Source organism: Bos grunniens, chromosome 25 (assembly GCF_055505025.1).
Source record: "Bos grunniens cultivar Pamir isolate PY7600 chromosome 25, Bosgru_T2T1.0, whole genome shotgun sequence".
Classification (NCBI taxonomy): Eukaryota; Metazoa; Chordata; class Mammalia; order Artiodactyla; family Bovidae; genus Bos; species Bos grunniens.
Window position 1 is genome coordinate 4,180,615 of NC_141189.1, and position 27,786 is coordinate 4,208,400.

Sequence of the window (27,786 nt, forward strand, 5' to 3'; positions counted from 1 at the left end):
GGAAGCCTGGTGGCTCAGATGATAAAGAATCTGAGTTAACTAGTTTCTCTGGTTAACTAGTTTCTCCTGAGGGCAGACCTTGTTAAGAAAACCAGAATGCTCTGGTGTATTTAAAATGGCCATGTCACTCCCCTTCCCCTGCAGGAGGTATGAGGTGATTTTTCTCCTATCTTCACCTTGAGAAACTGGTCAAGCTCTGGAGGTAAAACTCACAGAAGTGTGGGGACCTCCCTGGAGACTCTGAGTTCCACACTTGTCCCCACTAAGCCTCCAGCAATTTATCAATTTCGGCTCAGGTTTTCTTACCCTGGATTGGTCCACATGGAGATTTCTGCTCTGGTAAGTTGTGATTCTCTATATTCACCTGTTTTTCCAATTTTGGGGGGCAGTTGTTTGCCCTGTGACCTCATTTTTCTGATGACTCTAAGACTGTTGATTTATCAGTTTGTTTTGCTTTTTACTTGTGTGGATAGAGTGGTGACTTCTAAGCTCCTTACAGCTGCCATGTGTTTTTAAGATAAACAGTTGACTTGTTGGGAACACAAGTGGGAACACAAAGCTTGGGGGAGAATTAGTCCACCTCTGGAGATATTGAAGAAAACGTTAATTTTAATGGAAGACAGGGCAGGTTTTAAAAGAAGGAATACAAATTTTATCTAGGCACCTGAGACCCACATGAATGGGATTTTGCAGAGTTTTCTTTGAAATTAAGAATAAGAGATTTAGTAATTTCAATTTTTCTAAGAGGAGATTTTATTATGGGACATTGATTTCTCTGTTGAAGCTTAATGATAACAAGGAGTCATATTACTGAAGTCTGGGACTTTTTTTTTATAGTGTTGGCATCGTATTAACTGTGCTGTAATTGGTTAACTGTTAAATAATGTCTCAAGACCAAAAAATCAGAACATAAACAACAGAAGTAATATTGTAACAAATTCAATAAATTATTTATTAAAAAAAAGATTTACTTATTTTATTTTTTGGTCCCTTCCCCATCTATTTTAAACTACTTTCCATGGAATCTTGATGTGAGAAGGTGATAGCTTTAACAGGTTTATTCTCAAAAGAAAAAAATAATAAATCTAATGTTATCTCTTTGGGGAAAAATAAGTGATAAATCTCTGGTTGTGTTGATCAATACAAAAGAGATACTAATTCTTGGAAAACTCTCTAGAAATACATCTGGAAATTTTAAATAATTCAAAGTAATAGAAACGGTAAATAACATAGTAAAAAACTTGAATGTACTGAATTAAAAGAAGTTTGGAAGGAAAAATATATTACCGAAGTCAATTAAACAGCAAGAGAAAAACAAAAGACATAAAACCCTCAATTATCCTGTAAAAGGTTCTGTACTCAGAAGGCTTGCAAATGAGTCTTTTCAAACTTTTTTAAGGAGATGATTTCTATTGTTTATAATTCTCCCTAAAACAAACCAAAAGCTATTAATAGAAAGCTATGTAGCTGAATCTGCAAAGGACTCAAATCCCTGATGTCCAAATCTAATACAAGAATTAGAAACAAAAGGAAAAGCAATTCCATGTTACAAAAGAATAAGATTACTTTTCTCTTTTTTTTCAAAAAGAGCATGAACTGAATCTAATGATATATTTTAAAAGTTCTTATGCATTTTATTCAATAATAAAAACAGGCTGATATGAACCTTACTATTTGAACATATTAGTAAGTAGCTTAAATGATAATTAATAGGTTTTTCATAATCACATCATGACATTCCTTACCCCTAACATCCTCTTCCAATACATACATACTTACAAACACACACACACACACACACACACACACAGTATATGTGTCATAGAGAATATCTGTTTTAGACCAATATCATATTTGGTTTTTCAAACTCTACAGGCAATTCTAGCAACACTGTAAAATAAGTCAAGTTTATTAACACTATTATGTAATACAGGATACCCTAAAATTTTAAGATTTGGTGACTTTAGCAGTATAAATGTTAGATGCATATGAAAAGCATCATTTTATTTTTATTTTTCATTTTAGTAGTTTTATTTAACTCAGTATGTCCAAAACATTGTTCCTTCAGCATATAGTTATTATAAATATGCTAATGAGATATTTTCTATTCATATTTTTCATGCCAAGTCTTCAAAATTCATGGTATTTTACAATTAAAGCACATTTTAATTTAGACTTGGGCTTCCCAGGTGGCACTAGTGGTAAAGAATCTCCTGCTAATGCAGGAGATACAAGAGATGTGGGTTCGATCCCTGGGTCAGGAAGATCCCCTGGAGGAGGAAATGGCAACCCACTCCAGTATTCTGGACTAGCCACCTTTCAAATACTCAGTAGTCAAAGGTAGTTAGTGGCTACTAGTGCTGACCAGCACATAACTACACAATCACAAAGGAAAATTTTCTTCCAAAATGACCCTCCACCTGAAACGTATTACACTTTTCAACAGCTCTAGGAATCAGAAAGCTCTTCTTTCTGAAAAGCATCATTTTAAGTTTAAATTCTTCTTACTTTCACTTAGCAAATTTTGAATAATACATTTTAATGGAAAATAATGAGGGAAGCCACACAATACAGTAGCTAGTCAAAATACGCAGAATGTACAGAAAAGTATTTACCATTGACTGCATCTTTGAAAATAAATGAAGACCAACCAGATAAGAGCAGGCCAGGCTGTTTATTCAGAGCTTATCAGAGGAAAGGAGTATAGACTTAGATTACCATGATGTTGAATGGTTTGCCTTGGAAATGAACCGAGATCATTCTGTTGTTTTTGAGATTTCTGTGGGGACAGGACTGGAAAAGATCAGTTTTCACTCCAGTCCGAGCGAATGGTAATGCCAAAGAATTTCAAAATACCATACAATTCTGCTCATTTCACATGCTAGCAAGGTAACACTCAAAATCCTTCAAGCTAAGCTTCAGCAGTATGTGAACCGAGAACTTCCAGATGTACAATCTGGGTTTAGAAAAAGCAGAGGAACCAAAGATTAAATTGCCAACATTTGTTGGATCATAGAGAAAGCAAGGGAATTCCAGTAAAACATCTACTTCTGCTTCATTGACTACACTAAAGCTGTTGACTGTATGAATCACAACAAACTGTGTAAAATTCTTAAAGAGATGAGAATACCGGACCACCTTACCTGTCTTGTGAGAAACTCGTATGCAAGTCAAGAAGTAACAGAACCGGACATAGAACAATGGACTGGCTCAAAATTGGGAAAGAAGTACAACAGGCTGCATATTGTCACCCTGCATAGTATTTAACTTACATGCAGAGTACATCATGGGAAATTCTGGATTGGATGAATCATAGCTGGAATCAAGGTTGCCAGCAGAAATATCAACAACCTCAGATATGCAGATGATACCACTCTGATGGCAGAAAATGAAGCGGAACTAAAGAGCCTCTTGATGAGGGTTAAGGAGAGAGGGAAAAAGCTGGCTCGAAACTCAACATTCAAAAAACAAAGATCATGGCATCCAGTCCCATCACTTCATGGCAGATAGATAGGGAAACAATGGAAACAGTGACAGACTTTCTTTTCTTGGGCTACAAAATCACTGCAGATGGTGACTGCAGCCATGAAATTAAAAGACACTTGCTCCTTGGAAGAAAAGCTGTGACAAACCAGGACAGCGTATTAAAAGGCAAAGACATCACTATGCTGACAAAGGTCTGTGTAGTCAAACCTATGGTTTTTCTAGTAGTCATGTATGGATATGAGAGTTGGACCATAAGGAAGGCTGAGTGCAGAAGAACTGATGCTTTCGAACTGTGGTGCTGGAGAAGACTCTTGAGAGTCCCTTGGACTGGAAGAAGATCAAACCAGTCAACCCTAAAGGAACTCAACCTTGAATATTCATTAGAAGGACAGATGCTGAAGGTGAAACTCCAACACTTTGGACACCTGATGTGAAGAGCCAACTCATTGGAAAAGACCCTGATCTGGGAAAGATTTAAGGCAAAAGGATAAACGGGTAGCAGAGGATAAGATGGTTAGATAACAACATCAACTCAATGGACATGAATTTGTGCAAATTCCAGGAGATAATGGAGGCCAGAGGAGCCTGGCATCCTACAGTCCATGAGGTCAGAAAGAGTCAGACAGGCCTTAGGGACTGAACACCACCACCAGCAACAACAAAAGCTAGGGAAACTCAGTAATTGATGAAGTCCTGGTCATTTGGAGCTGACTTCTATAAAGTTACCGCTTAGCTTCCTGGAGGTTGGCTAGAGGTAGTGGCCTGGCTTCCTAGGCTTTTTACTGTAGTTCAAGGAGTTGATTTCTTGGGTAGATCATGGGGATGGTAGGTCAGCATTCCATTTTTTTTTTTTTCTGGCCCTCCATGGGACATGTGGGGTCTTACTTCCTTCACCAGGGATAGAACCTGCGCCTCCTGCATTGGCAGCAAAGAGTCTTAACCACTGGACCTGCCACGCGACATGCCTCCTCTTGCCACGCGTACCCGCCCACGCCAGCCACCCCCGTGCGCGAAGTGCCTCACTCAGGCTGACCGGAAGGGCCTTGCCGCGGAGCCTGCCGGGAGTTGTAGTTCCATCCTTGTCCAGGGGTGCCTACGCAGTGCAGGGGTAGAGGGGCGGGGGTCGACTCAGATCTGCACATTTTCGGACATGGGTGGTCTTGTGATCTCCAGACTTGAGCGCACCTCGGACCTGGCCGGTTTTGAGGTCTCCGCGGCACCTCGGACTGGTGTTTCCCTCGGCTCCTGACTGTAGAAGGGACTCACGTGACGGAATCCACGGTTGCAAAACCAGGCGGGCACTGGGAGGGGGTTCTCCGTGCGGGGTCGCTCCATCCGATGTCTTCTTAGGAGGGTCAAGGTTTCTGTCTGGTCCGAGGTAGGGGCCGCAGGCTGGCTGGGTTTCACTGCTTCTCTGATCTCCAGCAGCTCAGCCTCGTCTGAGCCCACCATCCACAGGGAGCTACTCTAGGACACAGTAGTGATAGCATTAGCCCCCAAAAGAGCTGGGGACTAGCTCTCCCTCGCACGGTCGCCCCTTTTTCCTGATGGTGGATTTGTTTCTGATGTTTAACTTGGAGTTTCTCTGCCTACCCAGATCCCTGAACTCCACTTGGGTGCCCAGACCTCCTGTGGGTGAGGAAAGTCTCTTCTGACACCGCTCCCCCGCCCAACTCCTGCGGACCCTACATCCAGCCGAGGGTAGGCGCTGAGCTAGGAGGGCAATTAAGGAAGGCTATGAAATGACTGTTATTTCAGAAGTCTACAGTGTCAGTCTTTAGAGTGTCTGGCCCTGGGGGAACACTGGGTCCCATCCGCGGCCAAAGACTTATGGACATGTCAGTCAGGTAAACAGATAAAGGTCCCTCTGGGTGTGAGTGCCCCGATGTCTCTACTGAATGAACGGACCCACCTCCAACCCCCACCGGAGGGAGGGAGGTTCCTACTGGGGGAGGCGGGGCTAAAGATCAGACTTCAGTAGGGTCTGCTAGGTGGAAAGATGCAAAAGGGTATTCCCAGATGAGGGAACAGCATACCAAAGGTAAGAGGCTTAAGCCGAGAGGGTACTGCTAGGTTGGGTGCTATGGAGGAGCCATTGCAAAAATCTTGACTGGAATTTGATTGGATCTAATGTTTCTTTGATGGGTGTATTTTTGAGTATGAATACATTTCATGTAAAGTTTAGTGGTTTATTTGGTTTTCTGTTGCTTTGTCAATTTGAGTAATTTATATATTTTCTGGAAAGTTGTCCAATTTAATTTCAGTTTATGGCATTAATTTGTAGTACTCACCTGATTAAAAGAAAACTTCGGTATATCTGTAATTGTCTCCTTTTTCAAGTCCAAAAATTGTTTCTTTTTTGCCCACTCTTTTTTTGATCAGTCCTGCCTGCAGTTAGTCTTTTATTAGTTTAAAATACAAAACAATTATTTTATTAGTTGTAATAAATCATTTCCAAGAGTTGAATTTCGTTTTTTGTTTAATTTTTCATTTGGGCACAATTTCAGAATTAAAGTCATAATAGAATAGTACAAATAATTCCTAAATAGATTTCATCTAAATTCCCTAACATTTTGCCACGTTCGTATAGGAGGTTCCAGAGGGATTTCGGAGCCAGTTAAGGAAAAAGATGTAACCATGAATTGCAGGAGCACAATGACATTACTTATGCATGCGTATGAGGGATAAGGGGGTCTCTTTCAGCATGAGACCACCTAGAGGCTAGGGCCCAGAGGCCGTTTCCCAAAGGAGAGGAGAATAAGGGAACCCCTGGGGTATATAAAGCCACTTAGGGTTATTATATTTTTATAGCCACTCACACGAAGGAGTTTGTGTAACTCAGTGAAGCTATAAGCCATGCCGTGCAGGGCCACCCAAGACGGAGGAGTTATAGTGGAGAGTTCTGACAAAACATGGTCCAGTGGAGAAGGAAATGGCAACCCACTCCAGTATTCTTGCCTGGAAATTCCCATGGACAGAGGAGCCTGGCAGGCTACAGTCCATGGGGTCGCAAAGAGTTGGACACAGCTTAAGCAACTGAATAAGCACCACCAGAAACTGGGTGCGGTTTCACAGGGCAGGTAAAGTGTGCAGCTTCTAAATGACTACAGATGCGCTGGTATCTGGACTGTGTTTAAAACATTCACATGTGTTGATATCTGGGTTTGGGGCTGCTGGTCTTTTGAGCTAAAGATCTCGGACAGCTGTGAAGAAACAACCAACCCAGAGGCCAATCTTCAGAGGACATCTTTGGCTAATTTATATGACAATTTGCTTTATCCTGCTTTTCCTCCCTCCTCTATATATTTGTGTGTAAATACTTTAATGTGCATGTCCCCAAAACAAGGGCATTCTGTCACGTAACCACAGTATAATCAAGAAATTAGCATTGGTGTAATGCCATTGTCTAACCCATGGATCTTACATTTTACTAGTTGTCTCAGTAGTACCTTTTCTAGCTAAAGAAAGTCTAGTATCACACATTGCAACCCTCTCCCCTCTTTGGTCTCCTTTAATCTGGAGACTATTAAAGCATTGACAGTTTTGAAGAATACAGGCCAGTTATGATTGTTCCTTAATTTGTTTGTCTGATGTTTGTCATGATTAGATTCAGGTAATACATTTGGGGCAGGATTTTTAAAAAAATATGTGCTTGATTATTTTTCTTCTAAAATTTCTTTTCATACTTGTTCATTTCTTTTTTAAAACATCTTTTGAGTTTATTCTTTTCTGTGCTAGCTTCCTGCATTTGTATGTCATCCATTTCCATTAATTTAATGCCTGTCTTAGGGTTGTAAATTTCCTTTAAATATGTGTTTTTAAATATCCACCAATTTTGGTATGTAGTATTTTTGTAGTCATTGTTGTAAATATCTTTGCATTCTTTTTATTTTCTAATTTTATTACTTTTTTGTTTAGAGAGTAGCATTTATGCAATATTGATTTTTAAAAGGTTTGTTGAGTTTTTTTTTTTTTTAGCTTGTCAATTTTATGACTATATCAGATGGCACTTTTAAAAATGTATATTCTCTAACTATTGAGTTCACTGTCTGATCCAATGTCAAGCTTTTGTGTATTCATATCGTATGCTATTTTTTTTGTATCCTAGATCTTCGTTTCTAAAAGTATATACTAAAATCTTTTTGCTGTCACGACTTGTCAGTTTCTCCTCGTTGCGTCCAGTCAGTGTTTTTGCGCATTTAACCTGCATCTTGTGCATTTGCTGGGGCGCACTGGACCCGGGATCGAGCTGGCTTCGGGTCATTGCTATATCTCATTCTGGTGGGTTGTTCTTTCTAGCTTTTTGTCTGTCTCCTAATTTTTTAAATGAATGCCAGACATTGTGTGGGGGAGACTTCTGCTGGGCTGTTTCTGTATTGGAGCTGGGAGGACAGGAGTTGTGAGTTGCGCAGAGCTGGCATTGCCTGTTGCTATGGTTATCGTGGGTCTCTGCTCTGGCTTAGAGCTGGCTGGTTACTTACTGGTTCCCCACTCCACCCACCGCCGGCCTCCCCACCTTGACTCTCTCCTCCTGCTGGTGCTCTCCGTCTGCTCCTTGTGCTGGCTGACCGGGGAGGAAGGGCAGGGTACTCTTTCCCTCTCAGTTTTAGGAGGGGCCCTGGGCCCTGGGTATGTGTCTCTCCCACGGAGGTAGTGTAATAGGGAGTTACTGGTTCTGCTCACCCATTGGTCAGCACAGCAGTGGGCCCCGCCTCCAAGCAGCCAGCTGTCAATGACGGCAGTGTTAGGGGGTGATTCAGCCAATGGTTGGTGGATTGATGCTCATCAGGTAGAGTGAGGTAAGAGTGTATTCTCGCCTTCTCCAGGGGGCCGTCCAGCTCACCCAAGCTCAGACCCGCAGGTGAACTGGGGGGCCCAGGGAATAGGCTCCAGGGCCCTCCCCAAGGCCACCCCCTAGCCAGGCCCAGGCCTTGAGGTGGCAGTGACCCTCTCCCCCATCCCCAGCTCTGACTGAATAGCGTGAGACACAGTCTTCGAGACGTGGTCCTTGCCAACTGGGCAGCTGAGGGCTTGCTGGGTCCTGGGCGCCTGGCATCTTCAGCGATGACAGCTGGGCAGGGTCTGAGGCTCTGGCCCTTAGGGGGCCACCCTCTGAGCTCTCTCTTCTCCTTAGCCAGGACTGGGACCTCGGAGGGCAAGCATTGTGCCTGGTGACCCGGCCTTTTCTTGTCAGGACAAAGAGTAACATTCGTTTGTTAGAGACTTAGAGGAACATGGTTACCTGACCTCAAGGACAAAGGATGTGATGCCGAGAAGTCTGCATCAACTAACCGTGCTCCTTCCTCACCTTTCCTAGGAAAGGGCTTTGCTGAGAGCTTTTGAGGAGTTTGGGGTTTTTAAGGCATAAGCCACCCATCTTCTTGAATGACTCTTCTCCGGGGCTTCCTCAGTTCCAAACTCTTGACACTTTGGGATTGTTTGCCTCATTGTGTGTTGAGGGCAAGGACTTGTGTTTCAGTAACAGTAGGAGGTGCTAATAGTCTGAGCCTAGGACCTATTTCTGCCCCTCGCCCACAGGGATAGGGTTTTCTTTTCCTGCTGCTGCTTCTTCCTGCCACATGTGGTAGGTATTACCCATGATCTGGGTGCAACAAAAGGGTTTTACTAACCCTTCCTCCAGCAACATAGGACTTTTGTTCTTCAGGAGAGAAATTTCTGGAAGGATGGGGCTTCCTGTGTTCCCACTGCCCTCCTCTGGCCCAGGGGAGTCTCTGTGTGATCTCCAGCTCCTCCCTGTGTTCCTCCTCTCTATCTGTCACAGATCACCACCAATTCAGTGATTTAGAGTAGCTCACAGTTCTGAGGCCACATGACCCGGTGGAATGGCCATGCACTCTGCTCGGGTTTCCAAAACAAAATCAAGATGCTGGACAGGCTGGCCTCTTCTCCGGGGCTTCTGGGGAGAGTCCGCTCCTGGTATGCAGAGTCAGGGGAAGTGGGTTTCTGGCCGTCTGGGCTGGAAACCCTGCCCTGCTGCCTGCTCTGGGCTGAGGTCGTCCCTCAGCATCTTCTCACACTCACACCTACCTCCAAAGCCAGAGACGATGGCCGGGCTCCTGGGGTCCTCCCTTTCATGTCTCTCCTCTCCTGCCCCCATCCATTGCCAACTCAGAGATGAAGTGTCCTGCTGATGTTTTTACATGAGTCTCACCACCTCATTTGTTTATTTCCAGGTTTTCTTAGTGTCTTTGCAAAGGCTTAGAATCGGACTGTAGCCAAGGCGGCTTGGTCCTGTCTGCATAGTCAAGCTTGTTTCTACCACTAGAGAGTCTCGGAGGCCAGAGCTGAGCCTCCAGCTGACGGTAAGTTCTCAGCAGGAGAGCAGAGCTTTAGTGCTCAGAACATGCCCCAGGCCTCAAATGCCAGGCGTCCCAAATTAGAATAACTCTAAGAAAGGTGACCCAGGGAGCAGCCTTCTCCTTGGAAAGAGGGATCCCCTTTTTTTTTTTTTGAGGGATCCCCTTATTATCCCACTTGGTAGCTTAGGGCTGAAGTTGGAGGCTCACCATGTGGGGCAGCCGCTGAACCCTGAAAAGGGCCCCTAAGAGCAGCCTGGGACCCTCTTGCAGGCAGAATTGGGTGATGTCATTGCCTTAGGGGATCACCTAGGATTCGGTCTGGGGGGAAGATTTCCAGGAGGAGAGGGGGTCTCCTGCCTTAGCGTGTGAGAAGCATGAACTTGGAGGGAAGGGCCTCCCATGGTTCTGAGAGTGACAACCCACCCCCCTCCCACCCCAGCCACCAATTTCTCTCCACTTATCTGCGTTTACTTCATTGTCTGCTGTCCATCCAGCTAGATTTCTAGCTTGTCATCTGATGTCACCTCCATACCTGACTTCTCGTGACCCATAACCTTCCCTCCTAGTTGAGTCAAGGCCCAGACTTTGCTTTCTTAAATGTATTTCGTTTTTCCTTCTCCTGTTAAAGACGAAAGGAAATAGGCATGAGAGGGGTGTTCAGAGCCACCCAGCTCACTAGAGGCCGAGCCAGCACTAGCACCCAGGGCTCCTGTCCGGAGGAGGCCTGGCGGCGCCCTTGCTAAACACTGCCCCTCCCCACTCTCCACCCCTTCAGACTGTCTCAGGGATTTCAGCTCCTCTGGGTGCAGGACTCTGATAGGAGGTCATGGAGAGAGGACCCAGTAAGATGACACATGTAAATTTTTATGAAATACGTAAGTTTTAAACAATGAGCGCATTTTACTGTTGAAAAACTTAGAAAACAAATCCTATGATGCAAAGGTAACCACTGTTAACATTTTGCCTGTTTTCTACAGAAGTTTTTTCTTGATGTGTTTATGAAAACCCATTCTATGATAAAGAAGCAGGAAATGGGGTAGCAGGTCACAGGCCACAGAGCATAGAGGGTTTCTGACCCAGGCTTTTGACCCAGATGGTCCTGCCTGCCTTTCCCAGTGGGCTTCCTGGGGCTGCCATCACAAAGCATCGCAAGCCTAGTGGCTTACACAACAGACGCTGAATCTTGCCCAGCGCTGGAGGCCAGCGGGACCTGCCCCAGGCCTCTCTCCAAGCTCCTGGAGGCTTGCCGGCCGGCCGTGGCATTCCTCGATTTCTGCTGCATCATCGGACCTCTGCCTTCCTCCTCTGTTACCCATCTCTGAATCACATGCTATGTGCCCTGCTTTTTTCCACTTGCTGGTATTGTTGGAAGATCATTCCATCTCAAATATTTATACTATTTTATGTTGATTCATAGCTTTAGCATGCTTTAATTTGTATCATAATTTATCAACCATTCTCTTATTTTTCAGCAGTTCAGTAGCCTCCATTTATTTATTAAAAAAAAAAAAAAAAAACACCCTCAGAATTCTTTATGGAGTTTCCTGTCATTCTAGAGTTTTAGTATCTCTGCAGAATTCTTGGATCAAACTCCAGTGTGTCTCTGTCCTGAGTAGGAACATACGTAGCACCAGGAGAGAGATAGGTGTGGGGTCCAGTTGATGCTTCCAGCCACAGTAAATCTGCTCCTGAACCTTCGTGTTCCTGTTCCCTGGGAAAATGAGGAAAGGAGGAGGAGGGCTCAGGAGAAGCCATCAGATCTTGTCCCGTATTTGGTAAGTGGCAGAGCCTGACCAGGACCATTTCCTGTGCAGGAGTCAGCACAGTTGAGCCAGGACAGGTCTCAGTAATAAAAGTGACTGTTGACAAACTGCAGCCATGAGAGGAGAACCGAACAAAATGTAGCAGGATCCACAGATAGAACCAAGCACCCCAGGTTAATAGACTTCCAGTTGCTTGGCTGAGTGATACTGAATGGACTCTGCCTTCTAGTATCCATTTCCATTTTTTCCCTGTGGATTTCCTCAACACCCGGTGATACAAGCTTTGGGTTAGGAGATTAGTAGGCTACAGATATTTTTAGAATAATAATTTAAAAGATATGATGATATACGAAATGCCTGTTTGTCATAGAAAAGCTTAGAAAATTCATCAAAGTAAAAAGAAAAAGGTAAAAATGGTTGTTATCCAACTATACAAAGCTAACTACTACTTGCATTTTGTCCTACATCATTTCAGAGATTATTCTGTGTGTGTGGGGTGCGGGGGAGACAGAGAGAGAGTTCAAGATGCTTTCAACCACCTTTTTCAGTTGCCAGTATACTATCATAAATAGTCTTCTATGATTTTATTAGCTACATCATGTTTATTTCCCTTTGGCTGTGGTATATTCATTTAATTAGTACTCTATAGTTGGATATTTAGTTATGTCTGCTTTTTTGGAGTTTTACCAAATTGTAATAAATATCTTGGCCGCTAAATCTTTGCCCAAACTCATGACTGTTTCTGCAGAATAAATTTCTATGAGTTAAATTTCTGGGTGATGGCAGGGGAGGGTAGTAAACTGCATGGTGATGACTGCGACGCAGAGATGTATATTCTGTTAAGCAGAAGAAGAGTTCAAATTCAAACCTCAAGGTCAGGTCCCCATCACATTCCAAGGTGAAGGCTTTGCTCTGATAAACGGGGTTCTTGGGAGGAGCCCCTGCCACCCTGTGGCTGGGGTGTTAGAGCAGTTGATTCTGAGGCTGGAGCCAAGGCTGGCCTCTCATGTCCTCTCCTCCCCACCCCGATCTCTGCCTCCACAGGTGTCTGCTTTTCCTAGACCCGCAAGGAAGGACCATGGGCCAGGTGAGTGTGGCACTTGTTTACACCGTGCTTTTCGTTTTCCCGTGGACTTCAGGATGCTTAAAAGAATTCGTCCAGTAAAACACAATGCCAACAGAAATCAGGACCAGTGAAAACAGGAAGATACTGGAAGATCAAGGCCACGGGGAGGGCAGGGCAGGCACACTACACAGGCTGCTGGTTATTAGCTGCCCTCTAAACTTGCGTCCGACGTGTCTGTCACTTTAAGAAGACAGATTCCATCCAATACATGACTTGTGTTGTCTGGGACAGACATATCACCCTCTCAGGGAACATAAAGCTTTCCAGGGTATTTAGACATTTATGTGATGGGTCTTCACACGTCAGATGTAATAGGCAGGGTCCTCAATAACAACAACATTCAAATAAATGCAACAGCAGATCTCCTGTGAGTTTCCCCTGCCCTCACAGTATCAAGTATGTACTATATCAATATAGAAATTCTGTGATTACAGTTGTTGCAGGGAGTCAGAATACTCAGGTCTACATAAACAGCCTTGTTAGGGTTCACACTGACCTAGATAAAACACTCCATGACCCAGAGGAACAAACGGATGAGTGGTATGTTCTTTGAACTGCTGTTTCTGATAATTCTGGACACAGATAGAGCCTGAACAGCTCCAAGCTTCAGCAGGGGCGGGGGAGATGGTCTGAGCTATCCTGCCTCCTCTCTCTGTGACTTTAACCTCAGCCACTGCCCTTAACCCCACCCATTTGTGTCCTTTCTCAGTGGCCATCCATATCTTTCTTCAGACATCATGACATCATGTATTCTATTGCCGGTCACCGTCAAATGCCTCCAGTCCTAAAGGGCCTCCCTCTTTACCCCACGCTCCAAGGATGCTGGTCAGAGTCCCGGAAGTTACAAAGCCTGAGACCCAGAGCTAGTTGAGGACAAAGACAGGCTCGAGGCAGCACCCCAAGCTGTGGGAAGAGCAGGCGTGCCACTAGGACTTGGAACGTTCTGCCCAGGGACCCAGACCTCACTAGGGGTCTCCCTTGTTTCCATGACTCCTTTTCTCATATCAACTTATCCCCATGACCAGAAATAGGGCTCCCACAGCACACATTTACGAATTCTGCCACAGAAAAAAATAGTTTTTCAGGAAACACAACTTTGTTTTCATAGGACTATATTTCACCAAAGTGAAATTGAAAACTGTCTCTAAATGAGATGTACTTTAAGTGGAAAATACACACCAAGTTTTGAAGATGTGATATTTAAAAAGGATGAAAACTGGAGCTTCCTTGGTCCAGTGGTTAAGACTATGCTTCCAATGCAGGGGGTACAGGTTCCATCCCTGGTCAGGAACCTAAGATCCCACATACCACGCAGTGCAGTCAACAAATTTTAAAAATTAAAAAAGAATGAAAACTATACCTGTATACATGGACTCCTTTCTCTGCTTTCCTCTTGTTACCACCTTAACTTTGCCTGTATCTCATGTTGATGATTATAACTGTGCCTGAATTTTATTTATTCTCTCCGTGATTCCTACCTCATGATACAGCAATCATCTACATCAGATTGTCTTTTGTAGCTCCCCTTCTTAAGTGCTGTGATGGAGACCCTCTTGCTTGCAGGAAAAAAAACGTCATTTGTTCCATGATCTGATCCCTCCGCCCGCCACCCCCCAAAATATCCCCCTTATACACACACCTTTACACTATCATTCCCAATTTATTCCTACTTCCTACAAAATTTCCCCATGACTTCTTGGGTCATGCTTCTTGATAGGAATATCTTTCCAACATCAGAACACACTTTATTTTTCATGATTCTGCTCATCTACAAACGCCAATGAAGCTTAACATCAGGATGTTGAATCTGGCTGCTGTCTTCGTGTCCTGTACTTAAATGTCCTTACATCATAGCCTTCAGTGTATTGTTACCATACAGCAGTCTCTTACATTCATCTCATACCACCAGGCAACAAGAGCCCTTGAACAGGAGCACTGTGGCATTCAGCTTTCAACCCCAAGCATCATGCAGAACACCAGTAACATACCTGGTCCCCCACCGATGCTTGCTCTCTAAATGGAAGGATGGATGGATGAATAGAGATCCAGAAGGCAGACACTTTCTAATGATTTTTTTTTCTCTCCCACAAAATGCAGTACCAAGTTAGGGGCATGCTAAGCTTCCTATGTAACTGAACATGGGGAAACCTGCCCTCTGAAGGTGGTAAGATCTGTCTCCTCTACACCTCTGCCATAATACCCTGTGCCGAGCACTCCAGATTAATCAGGAATGTGCTGTTCCAGGGGTCCTTGTCATTCAGAGACGTGGCTGTGGGCTTCACCCGTAAGGAGTGGCAGGAGCTGGACCCTACACAGAAGACCCTGTACCGGGATGTGATGCTGGAGAACTACAGCCACCTGGTCTCCGTGGGTGAGGAAGGTTTCCAGTTCCCCCCACCCCTGCTTATGTCTGAGTTCCTTCCTTTCCAGTTACATAAGACCCCTTAAGTACTCAAAATGTTTGTCCTGGGGTTTCAGTCATCAACAAGTCCTGTTCTAATCTCACCTGGATTATTGGTGAATTTTCCTCCCAAGTGAAACAGCTATTCTTTGGCTGAGAGGTAAATATTCATTGTGCGGCCTGAGCCTTCAGCTTCCTTGGGTGTCCCAGATGGCTCAGCATAAAACTCTTTTTAAAAATAATCTTTTGGCCATGCCACAAGGCATGTGGGATCTTAGTTCCATAACCAGGGATCAAACCCATCTCCCTGCATTGGCGGCATGGAGTCTTGACCACTGGACCGCTAGGGAAGTCCCTCAGGATAAATGTTGTAACTGTTTCTCGTGAACAGGATGTCAAGTCACCAAACCAGCTGTGATCTCCAGGTTGGAGCAGGGGCAAGAGCCGTGGATGGAAGAGGAAGAGATCCTGAGATGGAGCTTTCCAGGTGAGAGAACCAGTGTGCAGGGGGACAGAAGACATTGGGGTCTCAGAAGGTCACAAAGCAGAATCTCTGATTTTTATTTCAGGCAACTGTGTTAAAAGCCTTGAATCTTTGCAAGGAACTGTGGACAGCTGGCCGAAGACCTTGAGATGCCCAAATGATTTCTGCTACCTGTACCCATCACGTCACTGCATGATCACTTACCCTCCCATGGATTTTAGAGAAAGACATTCTTTTAAAATTTATTATTTCTTTCTACTCTGCCACCCTCTTCTAAGACCTTGCCTTCTCAGTCTTTCTCTAGAATCTTTAGGCTTACACTTTCCCTGGTTATGACACAGGCTTTCTCAAGCTCTCAGATATGTGTAGATTTGCCGTATTTTAGGAGAAGGCAATGGCACCCCACTCCAGTGCTCTTGCCTGGAAAATCCCATGGACGGAGGAGCCTGGTGGGCTGCAGTCCATGGGGTCGCTAAGAGTCGGGCACGACTGAGCGACTTCACTTTCACTTTTCACTTTCATGCACTGGAGAAGGAAATGGCAACCCACTCCAGTATTCTTGCCTGGAGAATCCCATGGACGGGGGAGCTTTGGTGGGCTGCCGTCTATGGGGTCGCACAGAATTGGACACGACTGAAACGACGTAGCAGCAGCAGCATTTTTTTTTTTTGGCCATGATGTGTGGCATGCAGGATCTTAGTCCCCAGATCAGGGATCAAACCCATGCCCCCTGCAGTGGAAGCAGAGTCTTCACCACTGGACTGCCAGAGAATTCCTGTACCACTCATTTTTATTTTAGTTTTCTAAAATAGTTTTCTCTGCTTCACTTTGAAATGCCTCAAAAAATGTATTTGCTATCTTTTATGTGACTTTAAATTCATCTTTCAAGACCATGTATGTAATGATAACCTGTCCCCATTTTGCCCGATAGGTTATAACTAAAGCTTTTCCCCCATCTCAGTGTATTCCCATGGGGAGCCGAGCCTTTGTTTTATTCACCCTTGTTTCTGCAGGATACACATAATGTATATCAACTAACCCTTTCTCCCTTCTAGGACAAGGATCCTTTCTCAAGTATCCATTCAGGGTGGTTGTTTTTAATCAGGGGTGTGCAGCAGAATCACTGGGGAAGCTTTAAAAATGCCCCTGGCTGGTCCCAGCCCAGAAAATTCTGCTGGGAAAGATCAGCCAAGGGAGTAGGAAGTGTGTGTAGTAGGAATAGGATTATCATAATTTAATATGGGCACTCAGGTTTGAAACCACAGTTAATCCTCCTTCCAAACACTACTTTTTAAAAAAAGTTTTACTTTTTATTTTTTCCCAAACGTTTCTGAAATAGTTTAGTCCTACCGTGTGCTCCTGAAGGCTCAGTTGGTAAAGAAACTGCTTGCAATGCAAGAGACCAAGGTTCGACCCCTGGGTCGGGAAGATCCCCTGGGGAAGGGAACAGCAACCAACTCCAGTGTTCTTGCCTGGAGAATCCTTGGACAGAGGAGTCGGGTGAACTACGGTCGTCCATGGGGTGGCAGAGTCGGACACGACTGAGTGACTAACACTTTCATGGTGCTCCTGGAAAGATAAACACGTCTGTGACCTTGTTGTTTTTTTTCCTAGAAGTTTCCCAAGTTGATAGGCAACGGGAACACGGAGAGGAACCTCTGAAGCAAGTAGAACTCCCAGACAAGAAACAACTGACCCCGGAAGGGCACCACGCACCTAACACGGTTGGAAAAAACACCTCTCAGGACACAGACGTCGTGCCTTCAGAACAACAGGCCCCACGGTGTGAGTCGTGCGGCGCCGCCTTGCCGGGCAAGGCGGACGTCACTGTCACTCCCAGCGCGTACCTTGCGAGGAGGAGGTTCGAATACGATGCACAGGGGAACCTGTTTCTCTACTCGAAGCTGGACCCTCCCCGTGCCGGGGCGCGCCCACGCCACTGTAACCGGTGCCGAGAAGCCGTAAGCCGTGCCCAAGCCCTTCATGCCGACCAAGGAGCCCACAGTAACGAGGAACCCCGCAAACGCACCGCAGGCGGGAAGGGCCTCTCCCACAAGTCAAGACTCATTGCCCGTCACAGAGTCCACAGGGAACAGCCACCCTCAGGGCGGAAGTTCCGGGGGGGAGGCGGTCCGCCCCGGCAAACATCCGGGAAATCTGACGGACCCGAAACGCCGCCGAAACAGGAAATGCCTTAGAAAGCTCTTAGGGGAGACGAACTTGCGCATCCCCCAGACCGTTCTGACTGGAGAGAAGCCTTTCAAGTGTTCCGGCTGTGAGGAGATCTTCTCCCACAAGTCGCGCCTCATCGAATACCACAGATGTCACACGGGAGAGAAGCCCTACGGTTGCCCAGAGTGTGGGAAGTACTCGTCCCAGATGTCCTGCCTGATCATCCATCAGAGAGCGCACGCCCGGGAGAAGCCCTACGGGTGCGGGCGGTGCAGCAAGGCCTTCTTCCGGAAGTCGCACCTCATCCTCCATCAGAGGATGCACACGGGAGAGAAACCCTACCAGTGCGCCAAGGCCTTCTTGCAGAACTCTTGCCTCCTCATCCACGAGAGGACCCACATGGGCAGGAGGCCCTACGAGTGCTCTGCCTGCGGGAAGACCTTCGCCCAGGAGGCAAACCTCCTCCGACACCACAGGATTCACACCCGGGAGAAGCTGTATGGACAGGGTGAGACAAGGCTTTCATCACGAATTCCCAGCACACTGAGGAATGAAGACCCTGTGGACTTTGTGAAGGTGGAAAACCCTTCGCCGGGAAGTCCAGGGCTAACTGCGGGCAGAGCGTCATACCAAAGTAAAACCCTAACAATTTAGAGAATCAGGAAAAGCTTATTATTTTTTAAAATTTTAAATCTTTTTGCCACACCACCATGGCATGTAGGATCTTAGTTGCCTGACCAGGGATCAAAATCGTATGTCCTGCATTGGAAGTGCAGAATCTTAACCACTGGACCCACCAGGGAAGTACTGAAAAGCTTATTCTCTTAAAACTAAGAAGGGTAATGACTCTGTAGAGGGATTTAGTCTTACAGGATAAACTTAATTATGAAGTGTATCTATGTCTCATAGTAACTATGGCTGTTGAGCTCTGAAGTCAATGAATAAGTTAAACTGTTAAGACAGCATATTGAATAAGGCTGAATGAGGCACAGAACAATCCCAGGGGTATACAGGGGCTATGTTCCTGGACATGTTCCATAAAAATAATTTTACTTATTTTTGAATTGCATTTATATTTGAACACAATTGTGAACTTGTAGATGTAGATACCATAATATGGAGGATGACATCTATCAAGAGTTTCCACACTAATTACACCCTTTTGTCTTTAATATATGTTATAACTGGAACATTCCAAATTTACTACTCAACCAGAAGTCTATACACAGTACCACATACCATTTGGTTTTTTGTTTGCTGGCAGATATTACAGAGCACCCCTTGGATCAGGAAGCCAGCAACTTCATGAGGTACCCTCATCTCTGTCATCTAGTTCATAAGTCATGTTAAATGTGCAAGGTTGGGGCTCCCTTTTCTGGCATTATAGTGGACCATCTAAAGTGAAAAACGTTCCACTAAAAGAAAAGTGAGACTTCAAATATGTATTGGCTCAGATTTAACAAAAGACATACATTAGCATGCATATATGCATGCAGTATATATGTGTAAATATGCATATGTATATACATGCAATATATGCCTAGCTGAGTAATTAGAAATATTCACATCTAGATGTACTCAATGTATATCTGTTGAGAGTTTAGCTACATTGCTCGCTGGTATTGCTGCCTCGTCATCCATCATATTTGGTCAAGAGGCTGCAGGGACCTTAAGCTGATAATAGTAGCCCCTCAAACAAGGACATGCCCAATGGCAGCGATAGGCCACAAGCAGATATAAGTCCCTGGTGTGACTTCCAGCCCTTATGATCAGCAGCCTGCCTCCCAATGTCTGTGTGCCTTACACCTCTCAGCCGGCACCCTGTGAGCTCATTAGAACCCTACTCTGTGGGTTTGAATTGACTGATATGGTCCTCACCCAGCAACCCCAGAGCATGTCTCCTGTGGGCCCTAATAAAGGCATGTGTACCAAGTCCAGTCTGTCTGCACTCCATCTTGACCTCCCCTCCAGGCATGCTGTGGACTCAGTCCAGGCCCTGTGAGTGTTAAACGAGTCTATTTCAATTTCTCTGTGGTCTGTTCAACACACTCATCGTCTTGCACCCTGTGCTCCACTTAGTGAAGTCTCTTAGTCATGTCTGACTCTTTGTGACTCCATGGGCTGTAACCTATCAGGCTACTCTGACCATGGGATTTTCCAGGCAAGAATGCTGGACTGGGTAGCCATTTCCTTCTCCAGGGGATCTTCCTGACCCAGGGATCAAACCCGGGTCTCCTGCATTGCAGGTAGATGCTTTACCATCTGAGCCACCAGGGAAGCCCCTTAACAAGTGTTAATTTAACAGAGTCTTGACACCTGGGAACAAGATGGTAACAATTGACAATGGGAACAGTCTTGCAATTGGGTACTGGAGAAATGCCTTTCAGCTGTGAGAGCTCCAGGGCTCCCCCAGCTGGGATGTTCCATCTGGGGGGCCCCCTGTGCTGCCATCTCCCAACCCCCAAGTGCAGGCGCCCCAGAATCCCCCTGGAACGCTGCTCTTGGGGGCTGGTTTGAGGGGCTAGGGGTGTGTCTCCTGCCTGTTACCGCCCCACAGAGGGTAAACTCCCCCAGCAAATGTTAGACTTGTAGTGTGTTGCCCCGTTTCAGGCGCAGACCCAGCTGTCGACTAATAGCAGAGCTGGCCTCGGTTTTCCGAAAGGTCCTGTCGGGACAGGTGAGGGCTGGAGTGCTCAGTGCCTAGAACCACCAACTCACCAAAGCATGGGTTCCAGGCTCTGAGGTCCTAGCTGTGGGGACCCTGTAGCCTGTGCCCTGGTGGGGGTGACCCTAATCCTGCTGGGGCTGATGGGACCACCCTGAGGGAAAGCGGCCGCCTACGAGTCTGGTTGCCAGGGAGCCCACTGCAGACCTTTATGGCAATATGTGTCACCCAGTTGCTCAGCTGTGACTCTTTGGGATTGTACCCTGCCAGGCTCCTCTGTCCATGGGATTCTCCAGGCAAGAATACTGGCATGGGTTGCCATGCCTTCCTCCACGGGATCTTCCTAGGGATTGAACCTGAGTCTCTTGTGTCTCCTGCATCGGCAGGTGGATTCTTTACCACTAGTGCCACCTGGGAAGCCCTTTGGTAACACCTCTAAGGCCAAATCGTGGGTGGGGAGTGGGAGTGGCAGGTAATAGAGAATTAGAAGCCAAAATCTGGAACTGGATTGCATCTTTGAAAGCTGCTAAGAGAGTAAACCTTGAACATTCTCATTACTAGAAAATAAAATTTGGCAGCTACATGAAGTGATGTTAACTAGAGCTATTATGGTGATACTTTCTCAATGTATACAAATCTCGAATCATTGTATGCCTGAAACCAATGTGATGTTATGTGTCAGTTATCTCTCAATAAATAAATAAACTGAAAATTGAAACCTGATGTGTCTCAAGATTCAAAATATTCTGAAAGACTTTGTACAGCAGGAGGGGGAGAAGAGGTGCTGCTACTCTGCACCATGGAATTCAGCCAAAGACCCACGAGTGGCTAAGACTCCGAGCTCCCAATTCAGGGGGCCCGGGTTCAATCCCTGGTCAGGGAACTAAATCCCATATGCTGCAACTAAGACCTGGTGAAGTCAAAGAAATAGATATTAAAAAAAAAAAAAGAACCCAGGGATGGAGGACCACCATTAGCAAACGCAGGCTGGCTCCCCACATGGACTCATCTTGGCTCCAAAGCAGCTGCAGCCACCCGTGCTCAGCATCTATACAGCTCCAATACCCTTGACCCCCTGTCAAGGACCCAGGCTTCCTCGGCGGTGGCCAACACTCTCATCTCATGCAGCCTGGATAACAGGCCCGCTGGTGGCCCTTGGGACTAACCCAGTCCCAGGAGATGCACTGAAAGCGATCAGCTGCAGACACCAGGCTGTTAGAATGGCCGTCCCTCAGCATCTCTGGAGTGAGGACCTCCTCACAGCTGTAGGATTTGGGGAAGAATTGTGGGAGGGGGCTTCCTGTGTGCCTCAGGTTCCTGAGCACTGGCCTCAGAGAAGCAGAAGGTAAGAATGGAGCTGGCACAGACAGATGGCCAGGGAACCCTTCCATAAGATCGTTTTGTTTTTTTTTTTTCTTTCTTTCTTTTTCAGTCTCTTCCTCATGTCCTCCTCTCTTTTTTAAATTGAAGTAAAATCAGTTTACGATGTTGTGTTTCAGGTGTATAACAGCGTGGTTCGGTTATAGGTCTATTTTTCAGATTCTTTTCCCTTATAGGTCATCACAGAATGTTGCATTGAGTTCCCCTGCTATACAGTAGGTACTTGTTGGTTACCTATCTTATGTATAGTAGGTGTGTATTTGTTAATCCCAAACTCCTAATTTATACCCCCCACTGCCCCCGCCACCACCCGCCCTCTGCTTTTCCCTTTGGTAACATTGTTTTCTGTAATCTAGAGATGATCATACTAAGTGAAGTCAGCCAGACAGAGAAAGACAAATACAGAGCTCTTCGGGGTCTCTCTCTCTTTTTTAAAAAAACATTTTATTTTAAAATTATTTTTATTTACTTATTTGGCTGCATTGGGTCTTCATTGCGGCATGTGGGATCTTTAGTTGCAGCACGTGGAATCTAGTTCCCTGACCAGCGATCGACGAACCTGGGCTCCCTGTATGGGAAGTGTGGATCCTTAGCCACTGGACCAGCAGGGAAGTCCCTGGGTCTCTTTCATAAAGGCACTAATCTGACTCATGAGATTAGTGAGGTCTCCACCCTCATGACCTCATCAACTCTAGAGATCCCCCACCTCCTAATAACAGACTAATAATGGGGAGCAGTTTTCAACATGTGAATTGCAGGGTAGGGGGGACACATTCAGTCTACAGCAGGTATGATGATGGGACTTACTGCTGAATTATACAAGGGATTTTCATAGATGGAAAAAAGCAGCACGAAGCAGTATGAGTACAAGTGTGACAGTTTGAAGCTTATTTTGGTGAATGCCTTGAACCAGTCGCAGTTCATCTCACATAAAACAAACTCCACAGATCTTAAGGACGCATCTTGATGAAGTTTTGCACATACATATACCCATGGAATCACCACCCAAGTCGGCATATAGAATGTTGCCAGCATCCAGGCAATCTCCCTGTGCCCTCTGCCAACCCAAACCCTTCCCCCAGTTAACCACCACCACGACATCAAAAGCCACACATGAGCTTGTCATTGGCCTTTACTTAAATGGGAGCATCCAGTATGTGTTCTTTGCGTCTTGCTCCTTACACTATTACATCTGTGTTGTTCTCATTTTTTTGTCAATAGCAGTACCTCATTCTTTTTTGTTGTTTGTAGTATTCCACTGCATGAACATGCCACAGGCTGGGTTTTTTAAACATTTTTTTAATGTAGATTATTGTTTAAATTCTTTATTAAGTGTTTTTTTAATATAATATTGCTTCTGATTAATGTTTTGGTTTTTTGGCCACAAGGCATGTGGGATCTTAGCTCCCCAACCAGGGATCAAACCTGCACCCCCTGCATTGGAAGGCAAAGTCTTAACCACTGAACCGCCTGGGTAGTCCTGCCACAGGCTGTTTGTATCTATTCTGTGTTCATGAACATGTGGATCATTTCTAGTTTTTGTCTATTATAAACAGTGCTGCCATAGACTTCTCCTACGTGAGTACTCACTCCTTTTCCAAAGATACCGTGTGGCTATGACTCAGAGCAGTAGTTCTCCACCAGGGATGACTTTGTCCCCAAGGCATGTTTGCCAATGTGTGACAACACTTTGGATCATCACATCTTGGGTAGGGGAGTGCTGTGTGCCACGTGGGTAGAGACAAAGGATGCCATTGAGGGCCCTATAGTGCACAGGTCTGTACCCCCCTCAGAGAGATCTATCCACTCAAAATGTCCATAGAAGCAGAAGAACTAGGCTGGAGCCTGATTTTGGGGTCCTTGTCTGCTGCCTCCAGGTTGTGTCTAGTGGGCCTTGGGGAATCATAGATGGTTCTGGAATGTGAGGTTTCCATCCAGGAGAGGGGATTTCAGAAGAGACCCCTCCTGGCATCAGCATTAGGTGACATTGGCCTGGTGGGCAGCACCTGGCGTCCTGGGGCCCACGGCCCGCCACAGCGCCCCCTGCACATCGCGGTTCCGCAGTGTGTAGATGGCCGGGTAGAGCAGGGGGGTGAGGTTGATGTAGATGAGCGAGACTAGCTTGTCCTCCTCCAGGGAGCGGCTGCGCGGGGGCCGGGCGTACATGGCCGTGGCACAGCCGTAGTGTAGCACGGCCACCGTCAGGTGGGACGCCACGGTGCTGAAGGCCTTGCGGCGGCCTGTGGCCCCGCCAACCCCGAGGATGACCGCCAGCACCCGGGTGTAGGAGAGCAGGATGAGGGCCAGCGGCAGCACCAGCAGCAGCAGGCAGGCCGCCAGCAGGGCGCGCTCCTGCAGGTCCCGGTCCCCGCAGGCCAGCACCAAGACCGCCGGGAGGTCACAGAAGACGTGGTTGACCAGGCCCCCGTGGCAGAAGGGCAGCTGGAATATGGCTGTGGTGAGGCCCAAGGCCAGGAGAGAGCCCCCCAGGCCACAGCAGGCCAGGAGGCACCAGCAGAGCCCCATGGTCATGAGCTGGGGGTAGTAAAGGGGGTGACAGATGGCCAGGTAGCGGTCCAGGGCCATGGCTGCCAGCAACAGGCACTCGGAGCCCCCCAGTGCCACAAAGAGGCCCATCTGGGCAGCGCAGGTGGAGAGGCCCACCGCCTGGCCCCCGGGCGGCAGAAGGAAGCCGGCCAGCATGGGTGGGGTCAGCACCAGTGTATAGGCCACCTCCACGGCAGACAGGGCCCCCAGGAAGAAGTACATGGGGGTGTGCAGGGCGGCGTCCACCACGGCCAGGCCCACGATCAGCAGGTTCCCCGTCAGTGTGGCCAGATAGAGCGGCAGGAGGAGGGCAAAGAGCAGCGCCCGGAGCTCTGGGGGCCACCCCGAGAAGCCCAGGATCACGAACTCCCATGGGGCGCTCCAGTTGGACTCAGGCCAGTGGCTCATCATCAGAACCTGGGCAAGAAGCAGTGGGGCCTTCTCTTCTTGGCTTGTCTCACTGCCTTCCCTGGCCCGTCCATTGCTTCCCCTTCCTGCACCCACCCTAGGGATGCAGCGCTTTCTCCCCAACCCAGTGTTTCCCACCTCATTTCCTGCAGCCCAACGTCCTCCAGTAAGTCAAGACACTTGGAGCCACGATCCACCCTCCCTTCTGGCCTCCTGCGCCCCACTGCATTTCCATGCACCCAGGGGTCTCCTTCACACCTGCCTACTGCCCTCTGGTTCTATCCAGACTTCTAAATCCCACACCATCTGTAACCCGGGGCCAGCCTCCCGGGTTCCAGCCTATGGTGATGACAACTCATATGGTGGGGCTGAACCCTGGACCAGAAGACTGAAGCGGCCCCCGTTTCCACCGGCTGACCCTGAGCAGCATTAACGTCTCCGGTTCTCAGAGGCCCCACCTTCCTCCCTTACACGAAGTCACAGCTCCTAGATCCCTGCTGTAAGACTCATGTCCTCCTCTCTGACCTGCCACAGCCTCTGTGTTCTGTTGTCTTTATTTTCCATTCCTTTCTCTTGGCAGGACTCAGGACAAACACCTGGTAGCCCCAGGCCTGTGGTTTCCCTCTGATGCAGTTACAGGGAATAAAACAGGCAGGGAAGATGGCCCATCCCCTCTGCACTGTGATGAGTCTTCCTGAGCGACAGCATCCTGTTCTCTGACTTGAGTGAGTCCCCGATCTCTCTCACGACCCACTCCCTTCTCTTAGCGTCAGGCCCTAGGCATTCCACCAGCACTTCCAACCCAACCAGTCCTGAACTCACTGCATTACTTCAGACCCAAACTCCCTCTCCTTCTGTGGATGGAGCTGGTCCAGCACTGAAACTGGAAACCAGGAAGGCATGGCCGGTGAATTCCCTCTCCTGCTCCTTCAAGTACAACAGGGCATCGTGCCCTGCTGAGCACTACTGACAGCCTCCAGAATCTTTTCTCCCCGGACACCTGTTTTCTCTCCCTTGAATGATCCCAATGGAGCCTGCCTGGCCCTCCTGCTCCTGGCTGCGTCTTTCTAACCACTTTTTTGTACCACCAATGGGAATGACCCTTCGAAAGGATGGATACCAACTCTCCCTTCTTACCTTCAGGTTTAAGTCCACAAAGTCCTCAGCAGTGTGCCATCCAGCTTCACGTCTTGCTCATTCAGGATGCCCTGGAGTCCTGGCATCATCTTCCTAAAAAAGATGGGAGGTTCCATTCTTCCTTCAAGGAGGAACTCACAAGTCACGTCCCATGTGGGTGAAGACTCCTGGCCCCCAGGCAGGCTTGGTGTCATCCTCTCAGTCCACGGCTGTTATGGCAACACCACTCAATTCAGCCTCCTGGAACCAAAGATTCGAGTTGTCCTTGTTGCTGGGCCAAACAATTGTTAAGTGATGGAGTTAGTTACTCAAGCCTCATTTCTCCCACACATTTGCTTCCGTGTCCCTACCACGTCCCTAACCTGGGTTTCTGACAGAGAGAGTCAGAGTCTCCACCCTTTTCACAACACCCATTTGCCCCAACTTCTGTGGCCTCCTCTCTGCAAACGCTCCTGGCCATTTGAAATCCACGTTGTGGTTCATCTCAGGTGGGGTCCATGCAGTCAATCATCTTCAAGGTCAATGTTGTCATTGTTGTTCAGTTGCTAAGTCGTGTCCAACTCTTTGTGACCCTGTGGACTGCAGCACGCCAGGATTCCCTGTCCTACACTGTCTCCTGGAGTTTGTTCAGTTTCACGTCTGTTGATGAATTTGGTCCACTGATGAGTTGGTGACGCTATCTGACCATCTTATCCTCTGCCACCCTCTTGTCCTTTTGCCTTCAATCTTTCCCAGCATCAGGATCTTTCCCAATGAGTCATCTCTTCATCAGGGCAATGCCCCCCATCCCCCCCCAAAACCTACTAGAATCATTGTTCATCTCCCCACCCCGGTACCAAAGGTCAAGTCAGAAAAACAACCATTAATGCATAAAACAAACAATAATGCATAAAACAAACAAAAATGCATATATGTGAGATCTAGAAAATTGGTACAGATGAACCTGTTTGCAAGAAATAGAGACACAGATGTAGAGAACAAATGTATGGATGCTAAGAGGGTAAGGGAGGTGGGTTGACTTGAGAGATTTGGATTGACATATATACACTAATATGTATAAAACAAAAAACTAATGAGAACCTACTGTATAGCACAGGGAATTCTACTCAGTGCTCTGTGGTGATCTAAATGAGAAGGAAATCCAAAAAAGTATGGATATATGTATATGTATAACTGGTTCATTTTGCTGTACAACAGAAACTAACACAACATGTTAAAGCAACTATAACTCATTTTTTTTACAAAAAGGGTCAGTTCTGCCATCTGAAATAGCTCAGCTGGAATTCCATCACCTCCATTAGCTTTGTTCGTAGTGATGCTTCCTAAGGCCCCCTTGACTTCACCTTCCAGGATGTCTGGCTCTAAGTGAGTGATCACACCATTGCGGTTATCTGGGTCATGCAGATCTTTTTTTGTACAGTTCTTCTGTGTATTATTGCCACCTCTTCTTATATCTTCTGCTTCTGTTAGGTCCATACCATTTCTGTCCTTTATTGTGCCCATCTTTGCATGAAATGTTCCCTTGGTATCTCTAATTTTCTTGAAGAGGTCTCTAGTCTTCCCACTCTTGTTTTCCTCTATTTCTTTGCATTGATCACTGAGAAAGGCTTTCTTATTTCTCCTTGATATTCTTTGGAACTCTGCATTCAAATGGGTATAGCTTTCCTTTTCTCCTTTGCCTTTCACTTCTCTTCTTTTCTCAGCTATTTGTAAGGCCTCCTCATTTTGCCTTTTTTGTATTTCTTTTTCCTGGGGATGGTCTTGATCCATGCCTCCTGTATAATGTCATGAATCTCCAGGCACTCTGTCTATCAGATCTAATCCCTTGAATCTATTTGTCACTTTCACTGTATAATCATAAGGGATTTGATTTAGGTCATACCTGAATGGTCTAGTG

At 46.5% G+C, this 27,786-nt stretch overlaps 2 protein-coding genes and 1 long non-coding RNA gene across 7 annotated transcripts; 1 reads left to right on the plus strand and 2 right to left on the minus strand.

Moving 5' to 3' along the window:
• Window positions 1–11,270: 11,270 nt before the first annotated feature.
• Window positions 11,271–17,716, minus strand: LOC147344734 (uncharacterized). 5 transcript variants are annotated; one of them, XR_015154245.1, is made up of 3 exons: window positions 17,610–17,716; window positions 16,931–17,149; window positions 11,271–11,517 (listed from the first exon to the last, which is right to left on the minus strand). It is a non-coding gene; the product is annotated as an uncharacterized LOC147344734 (long non-coding RNA). The 5 variants fall into 5 exon arrangements; XR_015154244.1 differs by lacking the exon at window positions 17,610–17,716 and adding an exon at window positions 17,428–17,566; XR_015154242.1 differs by lacking the exon at window positions 17,610–17,716 and adding an exon at window positions 17,297–17,431.
• LOC147344735 (uncharacterized) lies at window positions 11,423–21,140 on the plus strand. The gene is given in 6 exon segments (XM_086373831.1): window positions 11,423–11,581; window positions 12,614–12,656; window positions 14,940–15,066; window positions 15,488–15,583; window positions 17,195–17,693; window positions 17,695–21,140. Coding segments are annotated over 6 exon segments (1,533 nt in total). The 5' UTR covers window positions 11,423–11,525; the 3' UTR covers window positions 18,407–21,140.
• A 1,080-nt stretch (window positions 21,141–22,220) lies between these two features.
• On the minus strand, window positions 22,221–27,584 carry LOC147344736 (olfactory receptor 10AC1-like). Its single transcript, XM_086373832.1, has one exon. It carries the CDS (start codon window positions 24,753–24,755, stop codon window positions 23,775–23,777), a length of 981 nt encoding a protein of 326 aa, XP_086229958.1. The 5' UTR covers window positions 24,756–27,584; the 3' UTR covers window positions 22,221–23,774.
• Window positions 27,585–27,786: the final 202 nt, after the last annotated feature.

Bases quoted from the DNA above. Each gene is read 5' to 3' on its own strand.
- LOC147344736 (XM_086373832.1), bottom strand. From the start codon at position 24,755: ATGATGAGCCACTGGCCTGAGTCCAACTGGAGCGCCCCATGGGAGTTC.